Source organism: Rhea americana, unplaced genomic scaffold, assembly GCF_003343005.1.
Source record: "Rhea americana isolate MKP2758 unplaced genomic scaffold, rheAme1 scaffold_343, whole genome shotgun sequence".
NCBI lineage: Eukaryota > Metazoa > Chordata > Aves > Rheiformes > Rheidae > Rhea > Rhea americana.
In genome coordinates, this window is record NW_028186472.1 from 579,858 (window position 1) to 603,883 (window position 24,026).

A 24,026-nucleotide genomic window follows, 5' to 3' on the forward strand; every position below is an offset into this window, starting at 1 on the left:
TCTGATTATTCCAGTCAAATCTATCTGGCAAGGGGCTTCCTCCTGAGAGGCAGCTTTCAGGCCCTACCCAGGTGAGTCCAAGCTCTAAAATATTCAAATGTGATCAGACTGTTGCAAAAGCATGTTGTGCCCTGTCAGGTCTTATCACGTGTCAGGGTATGAGCAGAGAAATGCCTTCTGGCCAGAAATTGCAAAGCTGCCTCCACAGCTCTAGAGCCTAATTACTTGCTTGAAMAACTGAAGTTTGGATGATGCTTTTGCATCACCCAACCTTTGTCCCCCAAAGCATAGGAATCCCACATTGCCTAGGATTATAGAGGAGAGGCCTCCACTTTCCTTTGCCTGTGACAGTTCCCCTCCCCGCCCATGTCACCAAATGAAAACTACTGAACTGTGGAACAGGTCTTCAGGGAAACCTCATTATTTGGGGTTTTTAGAGGGCAAGCAGCTAATTTACTTGAATAGCGCAGAACTGTTGCCTTTAGATGGCTCTTCTCATATCAGAGGCATGCGAGCTCTGTGATCCAGGTGAATTTCTTGCTCGCAACCAAGCAATTCAACTCGTTATTCTCTGAATTCAGGTTCAGTCTGGCTTACCTCACAGATGCACTAAACTTGTAAGTTACATACTTATATAAGTTACATACTTATTAACTTACATAAGCTATAAACTTGTAAGTTATAACTTAATATTGTGCTGTAACTCAGCTGACACACACCAAGAAAGATGGCACAGGTACAGAAGTCTCTTTTTAATTCACGATTGAGTAGACAAATGTCAATACTCAAAGGGAAGGAGCATGCAATTCTAATTTTTTAAAAAGAAAAACAATAATGGAGGTTATGTTAAAAGTCTTGCGCTACTTGAAATTTCAGAAAAGCCTTTATAAGACCATTCAAAAGCACACATTTGATAAAAGTTTTTAAATTTTTCAGTGCTTGTAACAAATATGCATCATGAAGACTTGTTTAGCTGTTAGTTATTTCAGAAGTCTTTAGCTTGCACTGTGCAAATACTAACACATAGCATCTACTCAGTGTAAAGCACAGTGAGTTTGGAAAGAGCTCATCCTTTCACTGTGCTGACAAAGAGAACAGTGAATGAGCCCTGACAGCAAGCAGGGAAGCTCAAGCATGCAGCTTTACTTCATCCAAATACAATGTCTTCTGCATCCAGTAATACAGAAGCCTAGGCTGGCCTCCCTGTAAAGAGCGGGTCATTTCTCAGCATGTATGCTAGGTGCTTAGCTTGGGAAGAGTATGGCTCTCCCCTGAACATTTTAAGCCAAAACAGGCAACACAACTGAAATTAGAGGTGGCCATTACTGTGTGATAACTGGATAGGGTGGTTTGCTTCTCCCCTTGCCCTGTAACTTTGCTTTGACTTTGCTACTGATTTGAGTAAATGCTGCTAAGGACAGAACTGTGACTTGAGGCCTTTGGGAATTCAAGGACTTCCAACTAAGGGGAAAGAGCAGTAAGTCCAAGGTGCAGGGGGGGGGGGGGGGGGGGGTTAGAGCATTAGGAATGAAGCAGGACCCAGAGACAAAAGGATGAGATATGCAGGGCAATTAGTTTTAGGCAGAGTTCTAGTGAAATTACCACTATTAAGTCTGTGCTCAGTCTGATGCTGAACAAGGAACTAGCTGCTAAGTGTTGATTTGTGTGTTGCAGCAGTGACGGTGTAACTGAGAAAGCATGTTATTTTGGGGGACACAGGGTTAAAACTGCTCTGATTTAGTAAGAAGGCTGCAAATACCAACTTCATTTTGTACCTAAGAATATTTTAGGGCAGAAGGAAATGACTTTCAGTAGGATGAGTATTAGAGTCAGCCCTGCACAGGATTAGATTACTTGTTTATGCTTTGGTGGCCAATCTTTGGGTTCTTAAAGTGATACAGCACAGCAGGAGGTTTTTAAAATACTCAGCATAAAGCTTAGCAGTCTCCCCTGCTATAAAAGCTAAAATGAGCATTACTGAAAAACTATGTGAAGGCAAGGGTTCACCTGCATACACTGCTAAGAGATCAAAATTGTGTGATGCTTCCTATCTTCAGTAACTATATCCAAGTCTCACATCTTACAGATAAAGATTTGTTTTTTTTTGAAGAGTAACAATAATTTTTTTCCTGTTAAGCAAAAGAAAAAAAGAATACAAATTTATGCTCAAGCCTTTTCTTCGTTTTCAAAATATGAGCAATTCCCCCTTCAGTCACCTTTCAGGTCCAGTTTAAGTCTTTTTAACAGATGAGAAATTGAAGTCAGGAACACTGTTGTCTGCAAGACTGTACCTAACATGCTATGGGTGACTCCAGAAATAACAAGTTATTATTCTTAATGGGCCACATAACTTTATAGGACACCATTGCCAACACACAGTTATACACACCAAACTACCAGATACTTTAGTAAAGAGGAATTAAAATTAGATCTATGCAATATGAATGATCAGAGATGTCCACAGAAATCTTTAATTAAACAGAAACTGAATTCATCATGTTTCACATTTAGTATTTTTCACTTTAAATTTCCCAGTAAATGCAAGTACACAGTTGTATACATTACCCAATAAAGCAAAAAAACAAGATGTATCATAAATAGTATATTTTAACTTTATTAAACTCAAGACATGACAATATTCAAAATACAAAGTGAATTATTTTTAATCAATACTGTACACAATGCAGAAATCAGTGCATTTCTATAGCATGTATTTCACCTTCATTTAGTTTGTACTAAAACAAATAAAAAGTAAGCTTTAAAATAGCTCAAACATCTCATTCAGCAGTTTAAACTGTAAACAAGCTTGTTCATGTATGTTAGGAGGAACATATTTAACTTTTGTACCTCCATTAATGAGCACCCTTTCTCTTGTGCTTATCTGTAAAAGAATAAATGTAATCAAAATGAGCATGAAAAACTCCTAATGCACAAATCTGGCACCTCGGTGAATTTTAGTGGCTCACCGAGACAGAATGAGGAAAAAAATTAAACAGAAAGAAGCAGCATCTGAAGCAGAGAGAGATGGGACTGACACTGTTCATAAATGGAATCATGTTTTTTCCATACCCTCCTCCTCCCCTAAAATACTGAATAGAAACCAAAACACAAGACCAGCTTGTGTTGTGTTTCTGTTTAATACAGTCAGAATTTCAGACTCTAGATGAGCCTATAGTTGTTACTGTCTGTTTACTAGCAATTATATAACTGTTCATATCGTCTGCCACTTTTAGGACACATTCACCCCTTTCTAGGGCCCATCAGGAAAAGAGTAGCAGAAGCTTCTCAGTAGCTGGTCCAAGTCTCTTCTAGGAGAAATGACAAAATTGAGCCTAGTGTCTCTAACTATTGAAAGAATCCACAAAGCCTAACTCTGTTCCAAGCTACTTCACTTAAAAAGAAAAAAAAAAAAAACTACTAGCGTCCAATTAAGCTGTCAAATAGACTCAGTCTAAATGCTTTTCCAATATGCTTGTCAAGTCTCAAAGTAGATATTAGATCCTTACCTTCTAACCAGGAAGTTACCTTCTAACCAGGTTGGCATATCCTAGTGAAAGAGAACCTTCTTGTTCTCAGCAATGTTACCATCATAAGAAATTCTGGAAATGCCCGATATGAAAACTGTACTGCATTATCTGCTCTGTTGTCGGTTGTATACATCACTCATAAGCAAAGCTAGATTTTCTTTTTTGATAATGTGACTACCAAATATGTTAAGCTAGGGTAACATAACTGGCCAGCTGCGACTATTATGCCTCGATATGTTTCTATGGAATCTCTGTAGGTTTTCAACTTTGACCAAGACAAGAAAGCCAGTCTTAAGAAACATATTGGAGATATGCAGCATAATAGGCTTTTACCATCCACTTCCCAGTTCTCAGAGGACAAACTGGTCCTACTTCATTATTTGAGAACCTTAAGAACTTTGTGACATGATAAAGTTCTGCTTCATTCAGAACAACCGAGCTGAGTTGTGTTCCCAGAAACTACGGAGAAACTACGTAAGATAAGTGTTTTCGTTTTAGATGACCTGCTATGTCCATTCTAGTTTTTGAGTCCAGTTTTGTTGAGGTTGAAGTGGCTGGGCAGTCACCAGACCAGGACTGTACCTCTGAATTAGAGCTAGTTTCTTCTGCTTCTCTGAAGAATTTCTCATACTTATCCAGATATGGAGGCCTTTCAGGCAGCAGATAATAGTGTGTTGAACTGGCCTTCTTACCATTTTCAATAATGGGAAGAATGCAAGGGATCCTGTTGGCAGATCCTTCACTATTTTGTCTCTGTAGAGCTTTGCTGCTGACATATTTAGGATCAGGTGCAAAACTCTGGGTGGGGGGCATAATACCATTGAGGTATGATGGCAGGCTTTTAGGACTGGGTGTACGGGAATTGCTGCGGGACAAAGGTTCCCTTGGAGGCACTTTGGGAGGCCTGTCTTCATCACTGTATGCACTAGAAGCAACTTCTGCTGACCACCTTCTGTAATCTGGTTTGAGAGCCCTTGGAGGTATAGGAACCCTTGGTGGAATCTCTGGTTTATCTTCATCAGAATTTGGAGAAGACCTGTTTAAGTGCCCAGATAGTCTCACTACTGGTTTACTGAGTGATCCAGCAGGCCCTGAATGGGACCTTCGCAAACGTCTATGCAGCTGCTGTGGAGGAGGATAAATACTAGATATGTATCCATTTAGACTTTGTGCAGGGTTGGTACCTTCCGGTTTTGGTCCTGCAGGAGCATCAAAATATGCATAATTGATTTGTCCACAACCCCTAAAGCTCCGCCTGCTCGAGGCACTGGACTTAAAAGAAGGAAGTTCATTATCTTTTAACAAAAAGTCAGTATCTGAGCTAGTCAGGAATTCCACTTCTTTATCAACCTCGTCTGAAGTAAGATCCTCAGAAATAGGCAGTGGAGGTAATGGCCTAGAGCTGCGGTCATTGGAAAATGCAGACAGAAATTGAATTGGTCCATTTTTTATTGGCATGTGAGGAGGTGTTTCTTCAGAAACATAGCCCATAGTTAATGACAGTTTACTAAAGCCAGGAACAAGATGGTCTTCATATCTTGAAATTGGCTGTTCATTTTTGGGACTTACAGGAACTGGACTGGATTTCTGAGATGGAACCTGGATGCAGCTTGCAGCAAAGCTGTGGTCATTCATGGAAGAATGGTCTGAAGAGTGCCCTAAGAAGGTGAGAAAGTCTTAGAACACACTTCTAAGTAACATTCTACCATAGGACTTTGCCACTACATATTTAACTAGTTCTTCCTAATACAACAGGAAGTAATGTCTGCTTAATGATTCCAGAAGCAAAACTTAACTGCAAGACTGAAGAGATCTGTAATAGGCATGTGCTGAGTTAGGAGAGCAGCTGATTATGTTATAATTTTAGGCCAGTGCTTCAGTTAAATGGCACAGTTTGAGACGCCATGCATAAGTAATAGAGCAGAGCTGCAGTTACATAGATCTCACTGGACTATCACAAAAAGAAGTGCTGTTTCCCTAAAGGGCTTTTTGTCAGGAGTATAACAGCAACTCAGAGGCTTGTAAACACAAAGAAAAGATTTTCTTGATTACACATTTGAAATAATTTGCCTTTTTTTTTTTTTTTTTTTTTTTTTTTTTTTTTTTTTTTTTTTTTTTTTTTTTTTTTTTTTTTTTTGAAAAGAGATGTTTGCTTTCTGTCACCAGAGGGCAGCCTTATATCCAAAATGAGAAAGCCCTTAGTGTCTTAGTCAATACTTGAGGACTCTTTCTTCCCAGGCATCCATTACAGTACTTGAAATGATACATTTTWAAAATCTTCATTATACTTACCACTGGATGGTAAATGTTGCTGTGCTGATGGATTCAAATTATATGCCACAGCTATAGGGTCCACATTAAAGAAAGTACTAAAAAGTAAAAAACAAACAAAAAAAGAAAATCCTTCACTGTAAGAGAACCATAGATCACTACTGATAAAAGTATTCTTAACCCTCCTCATCTTACACTAGAAAATGCAATAGATAAATTTATCCCTCACTTACTTTTCAAATCCACTGTGGCTACCCCAACAGGTTTTCAGACTCCCCATGCCTTGGCTAGTGTGAAGAAATCCAGTTTTTAATGGGACTCTAATCTCTTGTGCAGCAACTCCTGCAGTTGACATGGTGTACTGCTCTATGGTGATGTCTCCCAACCTTAGAAATTCAGAGTCTTGAGAGGCTTCCTGCAACTTGCGTTCCCTTCAGAAAAGAGAGGGGCACAGATATCAGAAATGCAAACATACCGTCATCTAAAATTTCAGTACTTCAAGGAAGGAATTAAATAACTGTTTTGACAAGGCTTTCTATCCCAAAACCTTCCAGTAGGAAAGTTTAACAAATCTGTTTGTCTCTGATTATAAAACTGAAATAAGTTAGGTAAGTCCTTTTCCAGAATTAAGCTGTATAGAAATGAGACAAATATGTTCTGTAAGAAAGACTAGTGATATATAGGAACTGTGCACTGATAAATTCAGTTCTTACGCATAAACTGCCAATTATTTAGGCAAATTCAGTTTGCCAGAGCCATCTGTCTTTAATTTTGTAGTAGACAAATCTATAGCTGGTTCTTTTTGCCAGTGAGCTTATGATTTGCAGTGCAGCTGACACACACACACATATATATATATATATACACACACAAAGTTTAGGCTATTTTAAGTACTAACTTAAAAAAGCTAAAAAATAGCTTTTTCTTGAAAGAACAGTTGCAATAAACAAGATTGACTGCTTAAATCAGAAGTGCAATTGCTCTCCAAACTCTTTTCATATAAACCACTATTACTAATAAGCTTAAGCAAAAAGATACTTAAAATCATCCTCAAGTTTTCATCTGGCTATTTACTTCAAGCAAATAAGAAATCTAGCATTTTGAAATAAACAGTCTGCTCTTTTCAGATTTATTTTGAATGTGCGAACAATGATTTACCTCATCTATTTACAATTGGAAAGGAGTGCTAGCAATTGCTTTAAATTCAATAGGCAACCATATTTAAGGAAGAAGTTGACTCACAGGGTTTTGTTGGGCAATTCAGAATACATTATTTCAGAGGAAAAAAAAACTGTCAACATTCTGCATAAAAGCAGTCAACACTGCTGAAGGCAGAAGAAATTAAGTCCAAGACTAAGCAAGGAAGTTCTCTGGGTCTTTGCTTCAGCTATTTACATAAATACCCTCAATTCAGCAGGTACAATATGGTATTGTTCATTTTTTTTTTAACAGTTTAATTAATATCTTTCTTGAGAAAGATGTCCAGTTTCTAATGCAAAATTTCTTTTCTAAAGAAAAATTCGACCTAAATAGAAGTCAAACAACTGGCGTGAGTTCCATCAGCATACTATACACATCAGAAGAACACCTTGACAGTATGTTACTGCCTGAAAATGGGGTACAGAAACAAGTAATAGCTTATGCTTAACATAATTCTGTTCAAAAATAGGCTAATTCCTCTATGCAGAATATGTCTAATTTTCCTCTTCCTTTAAGAGGAAAGAGCCTCTTATTTATTTGCAATACAAGAGGGATGGCAGGCTTCTAAGCAGCACTGGAACCAAGTGTCCCAGAATTAATTTGAAATCTAACACCAAAATTTGCCTTTTATAAAACGTTGAAGCAAGAACTTCTCTGTTATGCTTTTCTAAATTTGAATTTRGTCTAAGATTGATCTTCCAAACAAAAAGACATGTGCAAAATAGCTTATGTAAGTCAATAGTTCATTAGACCTCATCACATTCTCTTTGAATGTGAAGATGTTCCTAATCATGATTAAGAATGATCACACTTTTGTTAATAGATACAAGTTTTTAGCCAGTCATGCAGGAATTCTGCAGATGAGGCTATTGGCATTGCTAGAAATGAACAAGACCCAATCTAGCATTCTTTTGACTGCAGTACAGCATTACAGTCTTAACCGTATTGATTTCAGCCCTCTTATTTTAGTAAAGAGTACTTATTTCCTTTTAAGACAAACATCTTAAACTAGCCTAAGCTAGGTAATTTTTGCCTCACAGTCAGATCCCAGTAATGGGAATTACAGACTTTCAAATTAAAATTAAATCTATCAACTTCAAGAAGCAATAACATAGTTCTCACTAGCAAATGAGTACAAAATCTCCAGTATTCCAATTACAGCAGGACTTTCCTTACAGTTCTTTAAATGCAGGCAGAACCATTTTCTAAGTGGAACACAAGACGGGAGAAATCCATTTGTCAAAAAGCCTTAAGCAGCACAACGGAAGTATAGTACCAATTCTAAAATGGGTTCAGATTATGTTAAAGCAATTTGCAAATAAAATGTCAATCACATCAGCTCACGCTATACAGAGCGATGATATTTGTGCCTCACAGAGCTCTTGAGCGTCCACAGATTGCAGATTCCTAGTGAGGAATCTGCAAAATAGATATTGGAGACTGAATTACTGAACTTGAGCTTAATGACTATGAAGGGGTCTGTACTTCTATTCCAGAATTTTTTGGAGTCATATACAAGTCCGAGTTGAAAAACAATGATACAGAGCACTGATTAGTCAGCAAATGATAGCACTCCACCTCACTCGCATACAAGATCTGACAAGACCATAAGGGAGAGAGACAATGATTATGATATAAAAAGAAATGAGACAGGAAGAGGGGTGGCATTGCTGTTGTTTGAGAGCACATGTCATGTACTTGCTGTGATAACATAAAACCCTTGCAGGATTTGCTAAGAGGCCCAACCTCCATCAGATCCCATGCCAAAACCACTGCTAGTAATTACTGTGTCCGCCTCCTGAATGTTGTCTAAATCTCAGCTTTCAGAGTGAGAGTTGCACAATGGTCTCTCTGACATCCCTCTGGAATGCTAAACTTGATTTCTGAAATGAACTTAAATATTTACATATTCTAGGAAAAGGTAATTTTAACTTGTTTCAATCAACTCTTTATTTCTAAAAATAAAATGGAGAGAAATTTTGCAGTCATAAAACTCATTTGCTTCTAACAATAATCCTTTTGTGAAGTACGGAAGGTGACTTGCCTTGATGTTTCAATGGGGAGTTGTGAACAGATTGAGTTATGAAACTGTCCTCCATGCTGTAAGCTAAAAGTATGGAGAGAAAGTAGCTACATAGCTGCATATGCTTCTTTACAGATTGAAATCCCTGAGTCAAGAGAGTTAGGTTTGTATTTCACAAAATTGCATACACTTTTTTGAACAGACATTAAAAAGTGTAAGTGGGACTCAGAGAGATATGTAACTGAGGAGTATGAACTCTGAATTTTATAGTGTGGTCTTACTGAAGCTGAGCATTACTTAAGTAAATTGATTTTTACCAAATAGTAGAGAATAGCAGCATCTTGAAATACATGAGTTTGTCATGAGAATATAAACCCAACAGCTTCCATCTTAATTGTAGGTCCAAACCTGCCTCCCTAAAGATTTAAGGATGTAAACTTATAAATTTTTTWAAAAAATACATCTGCTAGAGAATATTGACACTATGCAATAAGGCAGCATTTTGGATCTCATGTCTTTTTGCTACTTATTTGCAGAACTTGTTACAGTGGGTTTCACAGTTAGTCTACCTGTCTGGCCTAGTTATGCATGGATTATAGCACTTGGAAGCACTTTCAGCATTTACTGAAGATGTTACAGTTTCAGTATTACTCAAAAGAAACTAACTTAACACAAAATAAGACTATAGCTAGTAATAACTAGTTGTTAAGCTTAAAGACACAAGCCAAGGCAATTCAAGGGCTTGAGGGTGCATTAGAAAGCTATCAATGCTATCCACCATAAAGGAAGGTAGAGAGGAAAGTTTTTAAATATTCATGCCTGCCTACATTAACAAATATAAATTACTTTAAATACCTGAGATAATGAGATTGAAGAAAGATTTTTAGATGGCCAAATATATGATCTGAATATTTCAGGAAAAATCTTGTAAGCAAGAAGAACATTCTGAAATYGAGTTATACAAAACATTCCAAATATACAGTTTTCCTGCTGACAGTTATTACTAAATATGTGTTACAGCAACAGTAATCCTCTATTTAGAAACTAAGAAATATCTGCATCTCTTAGATCACTACCATCACACAAAATCTGGTTAGTTTTTCCTGGATGTTATATCTGAGGCAAAGCAGTTCTATAACACAGGAAACCTCTCTGGTATGCACAACAGACCACAGCATGTCCTAAAACATTTCACTTAGTGGATATATATGCAGTTCACTATAAAGATTTTTGAATGCCTGCTCAAATTTTGGATATGTTTTATAGGACTAGAGTCTTTAAAAGGTAGATTATACACTACTTGTAAGAAGTCCAAGAAGAAAATTAAGAACATTAAAAACAAGGACTACCTACCACTTCTGTGAAAAATTGTGGCTACCTTAAATCCACAACCTATTTTTGCTCACCTTGCCAACACATATCTTTAACAAATCTCAGAAGCAATTCATAGGAGGAGGGGCACATTTTTGCACTACAAGTCATCCGCCCCAGCTAGCTGTTCCTTATTTGACAATGTGATGTAATTTCCTCTCTCTCTCTCTCTCTTTTTTTTTTTTTTTTTTTTTTTTTTTTTAAGTGATGGTTGTATATTTAAATGTAAGGACCAGGGGGAGAGCCACTCTGTTTCAAATTTAAGCATTTCAGACTTCCAACTGAACTTTAAGAAGCGTAAATGATCATAGTATACTTTCTGGAAATCAAGATACTTTTCTCCTACCTTGGTTCTCTAATGGTCATTACATCCCTTAAGTGCTCTGACTTTCCAACCAGATAAATGCTAAATAACTGACACCTAACAAAAATGATCAAGGGAAGGTTAGTTTAAATCTATTAGTTTTATAAAGAATCAGATCTTATTTACTAAGCACTGAAGTTCCACAGTGCAGTACACTATTCCTCAGAATCACAAGCTAAAGCATGCTCAGATATAGGTCCCAGAAGATGCTTTTTTTCCATTATACGAATCATTCTTTAGGGTACTTGGGATGCTCTTACAGCTTTGAGAGATTTGTTTCTACACATACTGTCAACCAAAAATGGACTACTTTGTTGCAGAAAATTTAAGACAACCACTTAGTGCAGACAGGAAAAAAAGGTGCTCAAATTACAAGGGTTTGTGTATTAGGTGAATTCTATAGATAGACTCCAAACAACGATTGGCAGGACTTAAATTTAAGAGTTACATCAACTGAACAGTATGCAAAAAAAGGTATCAAGACTATAGGAGAGAGGTATTTTGGAATATAATGAAAGAGCTGCAGTTCACCAAAGAGTTAAGCTCAGTTAAAATCTAGGCTACCATTTTCATGGCCCTACACAGCACCTGGAAAGAGCCTGTAAATTCTCAGTAGAAAACTAACAATTAAATACCAAGACAGTTGCCTTGCCCCTGCTGTCAAATTTCAGATGCGTGTTTAAGGCACTGTACTTCATCCTCCTGAAAATTTTAATGTGAAAATAGCCAGCTCACATTCAGGAAATATAAATTCCTTTACAGCTGACTCAGTCATAACTACAGTGCTAGACCTATCACAGTCCACTACAAAGAAGTGCAACTCCTCTCTTCTAAAATAATTCCTGAACATATGCCCCCAGAAAGGTAGTAACCAGTTCTTCAAAAGTCATACCTGAAACCCAGCCAGTGAGTGAGCTTTATATATTTATTTCTCAGATAAATACAGCCAAATCGCTAAGGAAAAAAAAAAAAAAAAAAACACACGTTTGTGTACAAAGTAGTAAGGATGAATACAGCAGTTTGGTTTTCTCTTTTAAACGTCTACTAGCTTATAAATGCAGGTTTCCGTCTGGGAATATTCCAGTGGCATAGGAGCTTAAAAAAGTAACAGCATATGATATTTTCAGAGCATTACCAACAGAACGTTTTGATCCAGTAAAGAAAAAAAAAAAAGACAGCCAAACCCCTCCTATTCTCAGGGTTTAAACTTCACTGCATGAAGGCTGGCAGGGAGGTGCTTTGTAGCATTGAGATGCATTGCACGCTTGTCATTCCAGCATGACAAAAATTCAAGTGTTTCCGAGCTGATCGGAGAGACCTTGCCTCCCAGAGCCTTCAGCATCCCGTGTGCATGTATATATTGTATATATAGAAAATAAAAACTTAGTGGTTATCTGTAGATCAGACACAACATACGCTGGTTTAGTGCTTAAGCGATAGCGCAAAGGGTCCCCAGTGAGYGCACTGGGGTCGCCAGGACGGCTCGCGCCGCGGGGCTGCCGTGCGCGGCTCGCGTTGCGTAACCGCACAGAGCGCGGCCGCGGAGGGCACAGGAGCTCCAGAGCGGCGCTGCACGCGCTGTAAGGGTAGAGCGAGGTCTCCAGAGCTAAACGCGGCAGATTGGCTAGTTTAGAAAAACCAAAGACGGGCTCGCACTTAAGTCGTGAAGAAATGCTTATTCTGAATTCAGACATCCTAAATCAGAGTGCGCGGCCTCCGAAGGGAAAGGCAGCAAACGCGCCCCTCGCCCCGGCCCAGGCCGCGGCCCGGCCCCGCCGCCTCCCCTGTACCGCCGCCGCCGTGGGCCGCGGCTCTGCGGCAGGGCCCTGCCCGGTCCAGCTCTCCCCGCGGTGCACCGCCAGTGCAGGGGGCGCTCACTCACCCCGCAGGCGTCGCCGCAGCTCCGCATGTCCCCGCGCGGCCGCGGCGCGCCCGGCTGCGCCCAGCCCACAGCCGCCGCTGCCGAGGCCGCTGCCGCTGCTGCCTGACCGAGTGCAGCAGCGCCGCGGGCGGCCGCTCTTGTAGCAGGGGGCGGGGCCGCCGGGCCGGCCGCGCCCCACCCCGACGCCCCTCCCCCGCTGCGCGCGCGTCACGAAGGCGGCGGTGGCTTCCGGCGGCGCGCGCGTGTTCGGCTGCGCGCGCGCGCCGCTCGTGGCTGCGTGCTGGCTTCCGGCGGCGGCGGCGCGCGCGCGGCAGGTTGCGCGCGGGCCGTTAGCGGCCGCCCACCCTCCGGGCGGCAGCGGCGCTCCTGATTTCCAGAGACTCTGACCAACTGCTAAACGTAGCCTTGGATGAGATTCTCCCCAGTTTGTAATTTAACTTTATGAAACGTTCCGGCTGTGTTGTACTGTTCTGGGTAGGTAGGTCTTAAACTGATTCCTCCAGCTGGAGAAGTGTTTCCAAGAGAATGCTTTCCCCAGTGATTGTCAGGGCCCGGGCCGGTGGAGGCATTTTTGCCTTCTTACATTACTTAGCCGAGTTATCTGTAATCTGTAATCTTCCCAGATATCTACAGTGCAGCTGCATGTCTATCCTGCTTATTTAGCCACCAGAGTGTGCTCTCTTGCTCTTTTTTCCCCCTCTTCCTCCTCCACTGAAGGAAACTGCTTGCAACTAGGAGATCCAGGAAAGATGCTGAAAACTTTGCTACCCATCCATTTAATACGGTGAGAAGTGTTACCACTTTCTCTTGTGTTTTCTCTGAGGATAGTATGCTTAGTTTTTTTTTTTTTTTTTTTTTTTCCTTCCTTCTAATTATAGCAATGCCTTTCTTTGGGGAATGAATCAAAGCTAGTTCTTACCATAAGCCCTGTGGAGTTCAAGTATTTTGCATTCCCCCTGAAGATTTGCACTTCAGTATTACCAAAAGGAGAGGGGGGAAAAAGAAATTCATTGTTGAAGAATTGCTGCTGTGAACATCCTCTTTTCAGAGATTTATGTTGAGATAAATTCATCTTCATTGCAGAGATTTTTTGGGAATCTTGATAATCCCACATGAGTTGTCACATCCACATCAGTCTATTTGGGGTCTGGAGTTAGCGTTCCTGGTAGGAAATTGTAGTGGCTGGAACAGAAGGGTTCTTGGATGAAGTGTGTTGTGCGAAGGCCATGTTTTGTGAGCATCTGTAGGCAATGCAGTTTACTACAGTAAAAACTATACGCACTCATATTTTTTCTTCTTTTTTGTAATCAGGTTTTCTGTACAATGCAGTCGTTTCTTTGTTGGATAAAGAAATATCAGTGTGGGGTTCTAATATTCCTGGCAGCAAGGATAGCCAGTGGTAGGATTAACAAAATGTGTCTATTATACTTTTTGAACTAGAGTAATTAGAAATATTTCCACAAAAGAAGAATATCTGATCTCCTTTCATAGCTGTATTTGTTTTTCTCTGTGCTTTTGCACTAAGGGATCCATGTCGACCTCTCCTGCTTTCTCTATTGTGGGTTTCTACTGACCTCTGATTAAAGCCCCCTATCTGCTCTTGCTCTTAGTGACAGAAAGCCCTGCTATTACAAATCTGTACTATGAGAGCTGCTGTATTGCTATACAGACTAAAGTGATGTGGGGAAAAAATGGAAGGAAGAAGAAGTAGGAGAGTTTTTTTTTTTTCCTTAGATATATGCATGCATATGAGAATAACAAAGAGGTCCTCTGAAATCAGCTGCACGTATAAACAGATGTGAAGTGAAAGGAGTATAAGGGAGCATGTCAAAAGAAAGGAGGAGAGCATATAAGTAAGATTTTGTGTCTCTAGTGCGCTATGGTACACTGCATTATGGTAAAGTTCTGTGCTATATTGTGTTCTGGATGCATGTTTTAGAAGGGGTGGCAACTAGTGCTGATGCCTTGCATTGAACCATATGCTCTCAAAGAACTTCCAAAAGCTTTGCTGTACTTGTGTTATTCTGGGCTGGAAGACTTTTAAGTGATTAAAGGTTTTTGTGGATGAGCAGCACACACAGAATGGGTCATTTTAAATTTAATGTTAGGAAGTAAATTATCTGTTGGCATGTATGTGGTGAGGAGAAAGTCTGGCTTTCTTGTTTTTTGGTTTTTTTTTTTCTAATTTTATTGTGTTATGTACATACTTGCTGATGGTGCTAATAATCCTAAATGTTGTTATGAATGAATACAAGGGAAAAACTGGTTTTAGAATGTACTTCAGAGTGTTAACATGACTTCACTAGGACAAACTCCTACCATGCCAGCTTTGGTGGACCTCAAGAAATAACAGCTGTTTGGCTTTTTAACTTACTTGTGCCTGACAAGCTTTGGTCCAAGAGAGAGTCATTCTAGCTGTCTCTGGAGATGTTACCCTATGCCTCTGTATTTCCTTCAGCAGGCCTACTCTTGCTCTCGTAGTTAATTCAGGAGTGCAAATAATGGCACTGAATTTGTCCGTTACTGTTAAGTGACCCTGAGGCCTATATTCACTGAAACCCCATTACCTTAAACTTCTGATTGTTTTACTGAATAAAGATATTTAGTAATGGTGCCACTTGTTGTTGGAACATACTGCAGAAGTAAAACAGTATTAAGTATTGATACCTTTTCCCTCTAATAGTTTTTGTGGTGACTTGTGCACAAAAGAAGTTGAAATCTCTACTGACAGTTACATTGTTTTTTTCTGTCCCTTCTCTGCAATATGAAGTTGTTTCAGGACTCTTAAACTGCCTCGCAATTCTGTAGGCATGTGTAAATCATTCTTTCCAATTTGATAATTGCCCTAAAAAGTAACCTGTAAATGATTTTGGACATCCTGGTTGGTTAATAACAGGTCTGGCAAAAAGCAGCTTAGGTACTATTACAAGAAGATTTAAATCTCTGCTGTGCCCTGTTTTAGAGACGGATAACAGATTTGTCTGTGGTTAATAAATAAAGTGAATTTGAATTTTGTGGGGGAAAAAAAGAAACACTTGGACTTCCATTCATGCTGCAGCGTGAAATCACTGTAATGTTGGAAGTGCTTTGGTCAGACTTGTCCTATTTCAAGCTTACTTTGCAGTATATACCCTTTAATGATCCTGGCTTCCAGGATATTTCCTGTTTTCCAGGTGTTCAACACCTAAAATTTTCAGTTGCTATTTCTATTTGTCTTTGGAGGAGAGAGTCATAAATGTAAGCATCTGCTGGAGAAGTAAAAGGCAAAATCTTTTTAGGAAGGTACAAAATGACAAAAGTAGATCTTCCTACTGAAAGACTAACACAGGAAGTAAAAGAAATCATTTTTTAAAATACAGAATGTCAAATGAGCTCTTATACATTCATTATGTAGATTATGTCATGACTTTTTTGGTGAGCCAACGTCTGTAGACAATAACTGTTCTACAGTAGCTGCCATTTTATATTTCTTAATCCTACCAATTTATGGAAGCTGCTCATGAGCAGGAAGCATGTTTGTCTCTTCCCCTCCCCATTTTCAGGTAAGCGTGCCTCAGACTGGGTTATCTAAATGGGAATAAGTAGCTTAGACACTTCTTTCCTGCCTTGTTAATGACTAGAAAATGTAATTGTGTCAAGTCATCAGAAAGGAAAAGCTTTTCTGAAGAGAGGTAAACAAAGTATTACTTGGATGATGTGATGGTGTTTTTTACATCACTAGTTCTATGACTGAGAGTGTCATAGATAGACTTTCACTGCACCTCCAGAGGTGCTTCTGCAGAGCTGAGACAATCTCTCACTTTAGTTATTTCAGAGGTAGCCTTTATGGGCCCTTTAATGAGGGAATGGTTGGGAAAAGCAAACCAGGCAAAAAGCAGTGCAGAAGGCAGTCTATGAATAAATATTTCCACCCTGAAATTTCTAAAATCTGTCATTGTTCAACAGATAAAAATTCAGAACATCTGCCTTTGCTTATGTACTGACCTCCAAAAATCAGTTGTTGTGTTCCTGTTACCTATTTCCAAAAAATCACAGCTTCTACCTCAAGCAGAATCAAGATGCGCACAGTAGAAGTTAAATTGTGTGTGGTCATTATGTAGACCAAGATAATTTCATATATCTTATTCAGGTCCTTATCTTGTGTTTTGCTTTATGATAGTTGACAGAGTGGATCTGCGTATGAATATTGAGATTAAGAAGTCTGTGCGCTATTCTCTTAGTATAGCGATGCATGCATTATGAGAATGTAAAGAAAATAACAAATAATAAAAATCTGAATTACCTGGAGTTTTGAACGTTATCACCTTGAAGTGAGGGAAGTCAGCTGGAGCATCTATTGATTTGAGGCGAATCATAATGCATACAGAACTCGTCAGCATCAGTAGTCTCATTGAACTGATGGTAAATCAGAGCGTATAGTGTAGCAGTTGAAAGTTCATGTGCTGATTCATATGCTATATTGCCCAAATTACAAGTAATTACACTTTTTCTATTTTTGCTGTACAGGGGGATGTTGTACGGTCTAGAGTGTTGCAGGGTAGAGAAAGACATGCAGTTTTGCAAGGAAGGGGCAGAAACAATGAGTTTGCAAGGAGCGCCTCTCCATAGGTCAGCAGTGCAGACTCTTGCATTGTGATGGCAACAACAGGCTACTGTGCAGACCTAATGCTAAAATTCAGGCTTATAAAGGGCCAATTACTCAGGCTTTGTATGAATTCACCCTAATACAAGACTTAAGAGGCAAATTAAAGTTATCCACTTGCTTTCAAGTCATCTGCAGAAACTGACGGAGATAGCAAATCTTTCACGCTTCAGGCATATGGAAGTGGTTTGTGATGCAAACATACTGCCTGAAGTGGAAATACAGAATGGCTTTTGTGAGTTCTCATGTTTGTACCTTGATTGCATCTCTGTCTGGATGCTGCAGATGCCAGAAGTTTTACATGGGTTTGAAAAGTAGGCACAGAGAGACTGACGAAAGAAGAATCCATTATGGCTGTAGAGCAAGTGCCTTACTGGGAGTACTAGGAGTTGCGAAAGGACATCATTGCCTTCTGCTCTAAACATCCGGGTTCTTTTTTTTTTTTTTTTTTTTTTTTTTTTTTTCCATGCTAGACACAAAATTGGGAATTGGGTTATATTGACCTTAGATTTGAGCCAGTTTGGCTGTTCTTAGGATATGTCTGTATTTTGCTCTTTTACATTTCAGTCAGAATCTTCCATCATTTTCTGCCTCAATAAAGACTGAGTACAGAGTGATTTAAGTTTGCTCATAAGATTCAGCTCAGGTCCCTCTCTCAACAGATGTGTCCTGAGTCTATCCAGGAAAGGACTGTGCTGTTCCTTTATTTTCAAGCCAGTTCAGAACGGGACAGCTTTAGGAGAGAGCTACAAAATTGTTCTAGTGTCAGAATTCACTATAGCTGTAAATGAGGAACATATGTTTACTTCACTGGTCAGATTTATATGAATGCAGTTACATGAGGCAAGTATAGGGCAGAATGAGTGTGTTGCATTTCCAGTCCAGCCAGAAGACCCACAGAAGGGAGGAAACTCATGGGTCAGTAAAGGAGGGCTAAATTAGAGGTTAGTGTATGCAAGTGTCTAGACAGCAAGTACAGACATACTGCAGAAGTCAGTCTGTCAGGGAGTGGAGAGTCTAGATTAAAAAGCCATTTCAAAGGCATGCTGTTGGGATGGGGTAATCATGTGCTCAGACTTTTTCAGCACATAAGCATAAGTTGAGTGAGGGAAGAGATCAAAAAAGGACACAAAGATTGACAGAGATTCTATAACAGCCTAGACCGGAATGGAGCTTGATAAATTAAAAATAGCTTCTTGTTCACACTTGTGTTTTCCTGAAATGGCCACAGCCGCATCTATTTTTTACCAACCATCCTATAGTATTTGAATGCTTCACAGGAATGTTACATTTATACTGCTGATGTAGACATTTTTTACAGYGCTCCTAGGCTGAGTTCATTCTTGATTTTAGGCAGGTACACTGGTCATCAGAAAGCTTAGCTTCATGACTATAATACCCTAGTGGAATACTGTTCTCCCTGGAATTTACTTAATCCACATTAGATTAGCCCATACAGAGGATCCTTTTAGGCCACTGTTGAGACTTTCCAATGAAGGATGTTAGCAGGATCAGTAGAAACAGAGGAACTGCTGTCAGCTGATCAGTTCAGTGTGTGTGTTTTTATGCCCTTTAGGCATAGTGTTTTGCAGAAGTGTGGTGTTTGCTTAATGACGGTCTAGGGGAAGTTCTTGGAGTCTACCCACCCGCCTGTAGTGTTAGGGTCTAAATCATAGCTGAAGTTCCTTTTCATCCTTTCAAAACACATGTTATATTCTGTTGCCTTGTTCTGTCATCTTTGCTTTACCTTTCTAGTGTACATCTTTTCTCAGTAGAAACATCTTTTTTCTCAGTAGAAACTTTTTTTTTTCTCAGTAGAAACATCTTTTCTCAGTGTGCTTTTTCTGCCATCATGATATCATTACATACATGGATGTCTTTCTTGCATGTAATCCAAAACCATGAACCTAGAACTGTGGGATGTATTCACACAGTATTTTGCAGGTAGACATAGGCTTGTGGTGACTGTGGTTCAGAACAACTTGAAGCTATATGAGTACTAGCATAGTGCTTAACTTGAGGTATTACACTCTGCCTTGCAAGTTGGCTTTGCTAAATGGCCAAAGTTAGCTTGCATCTGAAAGCTGCAAAAGATTGTGCAGCTGTAACTGCAGCGTGTCTTGTCTCTGAAGTTTCCACTGTTTTGCTCCTTGCAAAGAGTATTTCTGATACAGGGGCCTCTGAACTGCTCCTTGCACAAATTTAAGTTTATTAATTTGAGGTCTCGCAAAGTCACAAAGATAAGGGGTATGAATCAGGTCGGTCTGTCTGTCAGTGGAAGGAGCCAGTCCCAGGCGATCTGGTGCACTGCAACACATGATGTTAAGAGTATATGTCCACTGAGTTGATCTTCAGGCCCAATGTATTGCATGCCCAGTCTGAGATGAATGAAATGTTGTTGTTTGAATGAAATCCATGTTTATCAGTGTGGGGCAGGAGCTCTTGGGAATAACAAAATATTTTCAGCACCTGTAACTGTTGGGTAGTTTGTATTGGCAAGTCTAGATGTCATCAGTCTTGCAAAGTCTTCACAGTTGGGTAGCAGACTTAACTGAGATTGAGAAGAATGGTACTAGTCAGTTCTTTGCTTTTTTACTTTGTGATTTGCTCTATCATTTTTGCCTATTAAACACAATATCATGGCCTACCGTGGTGTGGCTGATGATCTGTACAAAATAAATAGTAAGTAAACCTGACAGCCTAGAAGTATACTATGCCACTGAAAAATAACCCGGGGAAGCCTGAAGTGTGTTATGTATCAGTTGGGTTTTTAGGAGCTCTTTGAAAGCAGAGAAAGGAGATTTGGTGCATTTTACAAGATCTGAGTGTGGAACAGTGTGAGAATAGGCCTGCCATTGGTCAGACAAGGAGGTAAGATCAAGTAGATCAAGCAAGAAGAGTTTCATGGAGGTAGAGATCAGCTAGTTCTCATTCTGAGCCAGTAATTTCAGCTGAAATCACTCTCTCCCTCTATCTTTCCCTCTATCTCTCCCTCTGTCTCTCCCATCACCCACAGCCTTGGAAAACAGTTCAAGTGTATCACTGTAGAAATTAATAGTTCAGTAACTTGACTCCCAAACAGTATAAAGTTAATTCTCGTATTTGAGATTCTGCCTAAATAGGGAACGGGGAAGGGTACGCAACAGTCTGCTGACCATTTTTATTTTGAGATGTGTGTTTGTATTTTTATTGCTGATCCTTTGCTATAGACAGCCCCATCAAAGTGAGTCTGTGGTGTTGTATTTGGTTCTGTTTCTTGTCACGTCAAATTCTGATATATTTTTACTATTTATGAATTGTATTTTTAACTCCAGAGCGTGAAGTTTGGTTACCTAAGTACATCTTTATGCATACCAATAAAACATATTTTTTTCCCTGAGAAGCTGAGCACTGTAGAACCTAATGATTTTGCTGGAAAAAAAAATCAACATTTCTGGATTTGAGGTCCTTACCTCTGTCTGCATGTGGAATTGAATAGCTAATATTTAAAGTATTTATTTAAAAATATCCTTAAATGTTAGTATCTCTTGTCCCCTGTCTCTATTTCAGGTTATATATTGTGACATAAGTAACCTTTTTGAGGTCTGGAGAAGAAACTAAGGTCATGTCTTTAAAATCAGGCTACCTTAAAACATTTCAAATTGGGCATTTTAGAAATGGAGGTATCAGAATACCTTTTCATTCTTAAACATTTGTGCTATATGAATCTGTATATACACATGCTTTTGTGTATGCATAAATGTTTGCATGCATATATATGTATTTGCGTTTATATAAGACAAAGAGTTCTTACTGCTTAGAGTACTTGTGCATAGCAATTTTGGCTTCAAGGAGATAAGAGAAAAAATGGTGTGGTCACAGKAATTTGCAACAAAGCTTTTGTACACTATTTCACAATCTTTTGATTCTACCAGCTTGTCTCCTGTTTTTGTTGTAGGGTTTTGTTTTCAGTCTTTGCTTTACCAACTAAAAACCATTCCTGGTCTGATTTCTTTGGACAGAAGATGAGTGTTATCTTACTCTTGGATCCAATAGCCACACAGTTGTTCTTTCAGGTCATTGAGAAATATTGCAGGGTGAGCTCCTGTGCCTGGTCCAGATTCCCAAACTTTGTTGCAGGAATTTCCAGCTATCACCAGTGCAGGTGAGCATGGAGGGCAAGTCTGGGGATATCTTGACAGGCAGTTAGTGAAAATCCTGACAGTGAGATGCTTTTACCCATAACTGCATTAGATTGCATTGCTTTATTATGTTCTTTTGAGAGCATTTCTACATCATATGCACTCCATATTTTAATGTTTTGCATGTACTGGATGTACAGTGAAGTCTGACAAAAAGGTGAACTAGAACTTAACGATATAGGAATTGCTATAGAAATAATAATCTGCTTGTAGAAGTGCCAAGCACAAGCACTTGGAAGGTCTTAGTCTGTTGTGTTTAGCATTTTCAAACCTCAAATAAAGATGGAGGGAATTATAAAGACACAAATTAAGGGAATAACCTGATTCTATTTTTTCCGGAAAGAAAACTGAAAAATACTTTATCTTTCTTTGATACACAGTATTGAACAATGTCAAGGACCTTTTCAAACCCTGACTTGACTTCCCATCTATGTTTAAACTTAAGAAATTTACAAGGGATAATTAAGTAAGGCAATTTGGTTTTTAAGTATATTGGAGGAAAAAAAAAGCCCCTCCAAACCCAAAATATTTTACACTTGGTTTGAGGGTAAAATCCAAACRAAGATCTGTTGGAATGACTAAATATCAGGAGTTTTTATCACATCTTGATTTTAACTAATTTATTTAACTACTACAGTGTTCTGGTGTTTGTTTTGCCATAAACATCACCTAATTATTGATCAACTTGCTGTGAGTACTGTAGACAACTGTATAAGTTTTATTTAGCTTTGGGACATTTGAGTTCTACGTTTTTTATGTGGAATTGTTGTAATGAATTTGAGCTGTTGAAAGTACATGCAGCGAGTTAAGTATGATTGAACTGAATTTGCCGTTGAGCTTAAAACATGGGGAAGAAGCAGCATATGTGTGGGAAATATTCCTATTGTGGAGTTGGAAGTAGCTCTGCAGAAAGAGAAGTGAGGCGAGGCCTGGGGTTGTAAGGCAGCATATATGTGTGGCTTGTGGCATAGCCAAGAGCAGGATGTAGGAGTCCAGAAGTTGCTGTAGTCTTGAGAGCACGCTCCCTTCCTTCATTGAACTTGTAGTGACTGTACTGGGAGCTATAATTTCTTCAAGGAAATACCTTCTGTTCCTTCCAGACTGCTAAGAGTCTTTATACAGTGAGGACAGAGCAGCTGGTTGTTGATAAGCCAGTATAGCACATTGCAGTTTGTTTAACAGATGTGTGTGGCCCTCATGAAGAAAAAATGGCCAGGCAAGGGGGGCGCTGGTTGAGGTGGCCTTGGTATCAGCATTAATCTCCATTTTTCGTTCCTGGATCACGCTCTGTGTTGTGTTATCCCTCTGTCCTCTGTGCTCCCTCGTCTTTTGCCACTCCTTTGTGGTCATAAATACAGGAAGAATAACATTTCTTTGTAATTTAGCACCTGGGAATCCTATTCCAGATAAACTTTAACATTTCCAGGAAGTCCTAAGTACTTCTGTGTGAAACATAATGAGTTTGTCTTTGTTTTCTCCTTCTCTAATGGGCACTTTCAGTTCTAATAAACCAACACCCACAAACTACGCAGCCACATGATCTTTTCAGTTAATACAAATCATCATTTCCAGTCCAATAGACTGTTAATTGTGCAAACCTGCAACACACCCATAAAGCACCTATCTTAGTTTGTTATGCAATGATGAATCATGAAGGAAACGTGGCGTGTAATTAAATACAATGATGTAAAGATACTACTATGAAGCCAGAATCAAAGTATAAGTGATAATCATCTGTATTAAATGTTTGTTTCTGCATGTTGTTTTCAGAAATTACTTAAATGATAAGTTGCATGTGGCTGCTGCACACAGGTCTGGCATATGTTTTGACAAGTTAAAAAATGACCTGCAAATCTGTAAGCAAGCTGAACAAAGTCTGCTATCAAAATAGTCTTCTGGGGAAGCAAAGGTATGTGACTCAATCTCAGACTTGGCATACAGGCTCTTTGTAATCCTGGTGTGATCTCGCAAGATTTCTGGTCTTCCTGGAAGCATTAGTTTCAAAATAATGCTTTCGTGATTTTTTTGCTGTGATATGGTTTCTAGTAATACACGTCTTATCTTCAAGATACTTGAGTGTCCCCTCACTCTAATATGGAAAGATGCTGTCTGTATATTGATTGAGAACTTTGGGATTATCCAGAGGCCAGGTATTCTGGTGATAGGGAAATTATTTATCTTAAATCCTCTTTTTATAACTTCAACAATAAGCTTTGCTTACCGAAGTGCATACGTACAGAGGTTATGTGTGCAAACAGTACTCCTCAAAAAAATTTTTTAGCACTTTCCCAGGCTACTCACTGTATGTGAGAGCATTTGCTGGCTTATTTGCTTGTCTTGAACACAAAAAAGTGCCAGTGATGACCTCTGGTATATTAATAGTAAACACAGGAAGAATTGTTCTTCTTGTCCATCAGAATGGACAAGTGCGGTAGCTGACAGCAGTTCATCTGTGTTGTCTCCTGATGTCAGCTGTCTGGCTCCCAARTGAAAGTCCATATTTCAGTGGAAAATAAATATATTTGAGAAGCATGTGTACTGGAAGTAATATCCATTCAGAATCAG

At 39.2% G+C, this 24,026-nt stretch overlaps 2 protein-coding genes across 11 annotated transcripts in view; one reads left to right on the top strand and one right to left on the bottom strand.

The window, feature by feature from the left end:
* Nucleotides 1-2,589: 2,589 nt before the first annotated feature.
* ERRFI1 (ERBB receptor feedback inhibitor 1) lies at nt 2,590-12,734 on the bottom strand. Of its 2 annotated transcripts, none has more exons than XM_085311562.1 (4): nt 12,639-12,734; nt 6,032-6,229; nt 5,820-5,896; nt 2,590-5,185 (listed from the first exon to the last, which is right to left on the bottom strand). In XM_085311562.1, the coding sequence occupies exons 2-4, from the start codon at nt 6,151-6,153 to the stop codon at nt 3,987-3,989; spliced, it is 1,398 nt and encodes a 465-aa protein (XP_085167688.1). In that variant the 5' UTR covers nt 6,154-6,229; nt 12,639-12,734; the 3' UTR covers nt 2,590-3,986. The 2 variants fall into 2 exon arrangements, with proteins under 2 accessions (XP_085167688.1, XP_085167689.1); XM_085311563.1 differs by lacking the exon at nt 12,639-12,734 and adding an exon at nt 11,649-11,666.
* Nucleotides 5,103-24,026, top strand: part of SLC45A1 (solute carrier family 45 member 1) — an 81,854-nt gene continuing 62,930 nt past the window's right edge. For 3 of the 9 annotated variants that reach the window (XM_085311551.1, XM_085311550.1, XM_085311557.1), the window contains exons 1-2: nt 5,116-5,193; nt 23,232-23,370. The gene's annotated coding sequence lies outside the window, so the exon portion shown is untranslated. Of the gene's footprint in view, nt 5,194-12,954; nt 13,113-13,140; nt 13,423-23,231; nt 23,371-24,026 lie in introns of those variants that run through there. The other 6 variants (XM_085311554.1, XM_085311549.1, XM_085311558.1 and 3 more) reach the window with 6 other exon arrangements.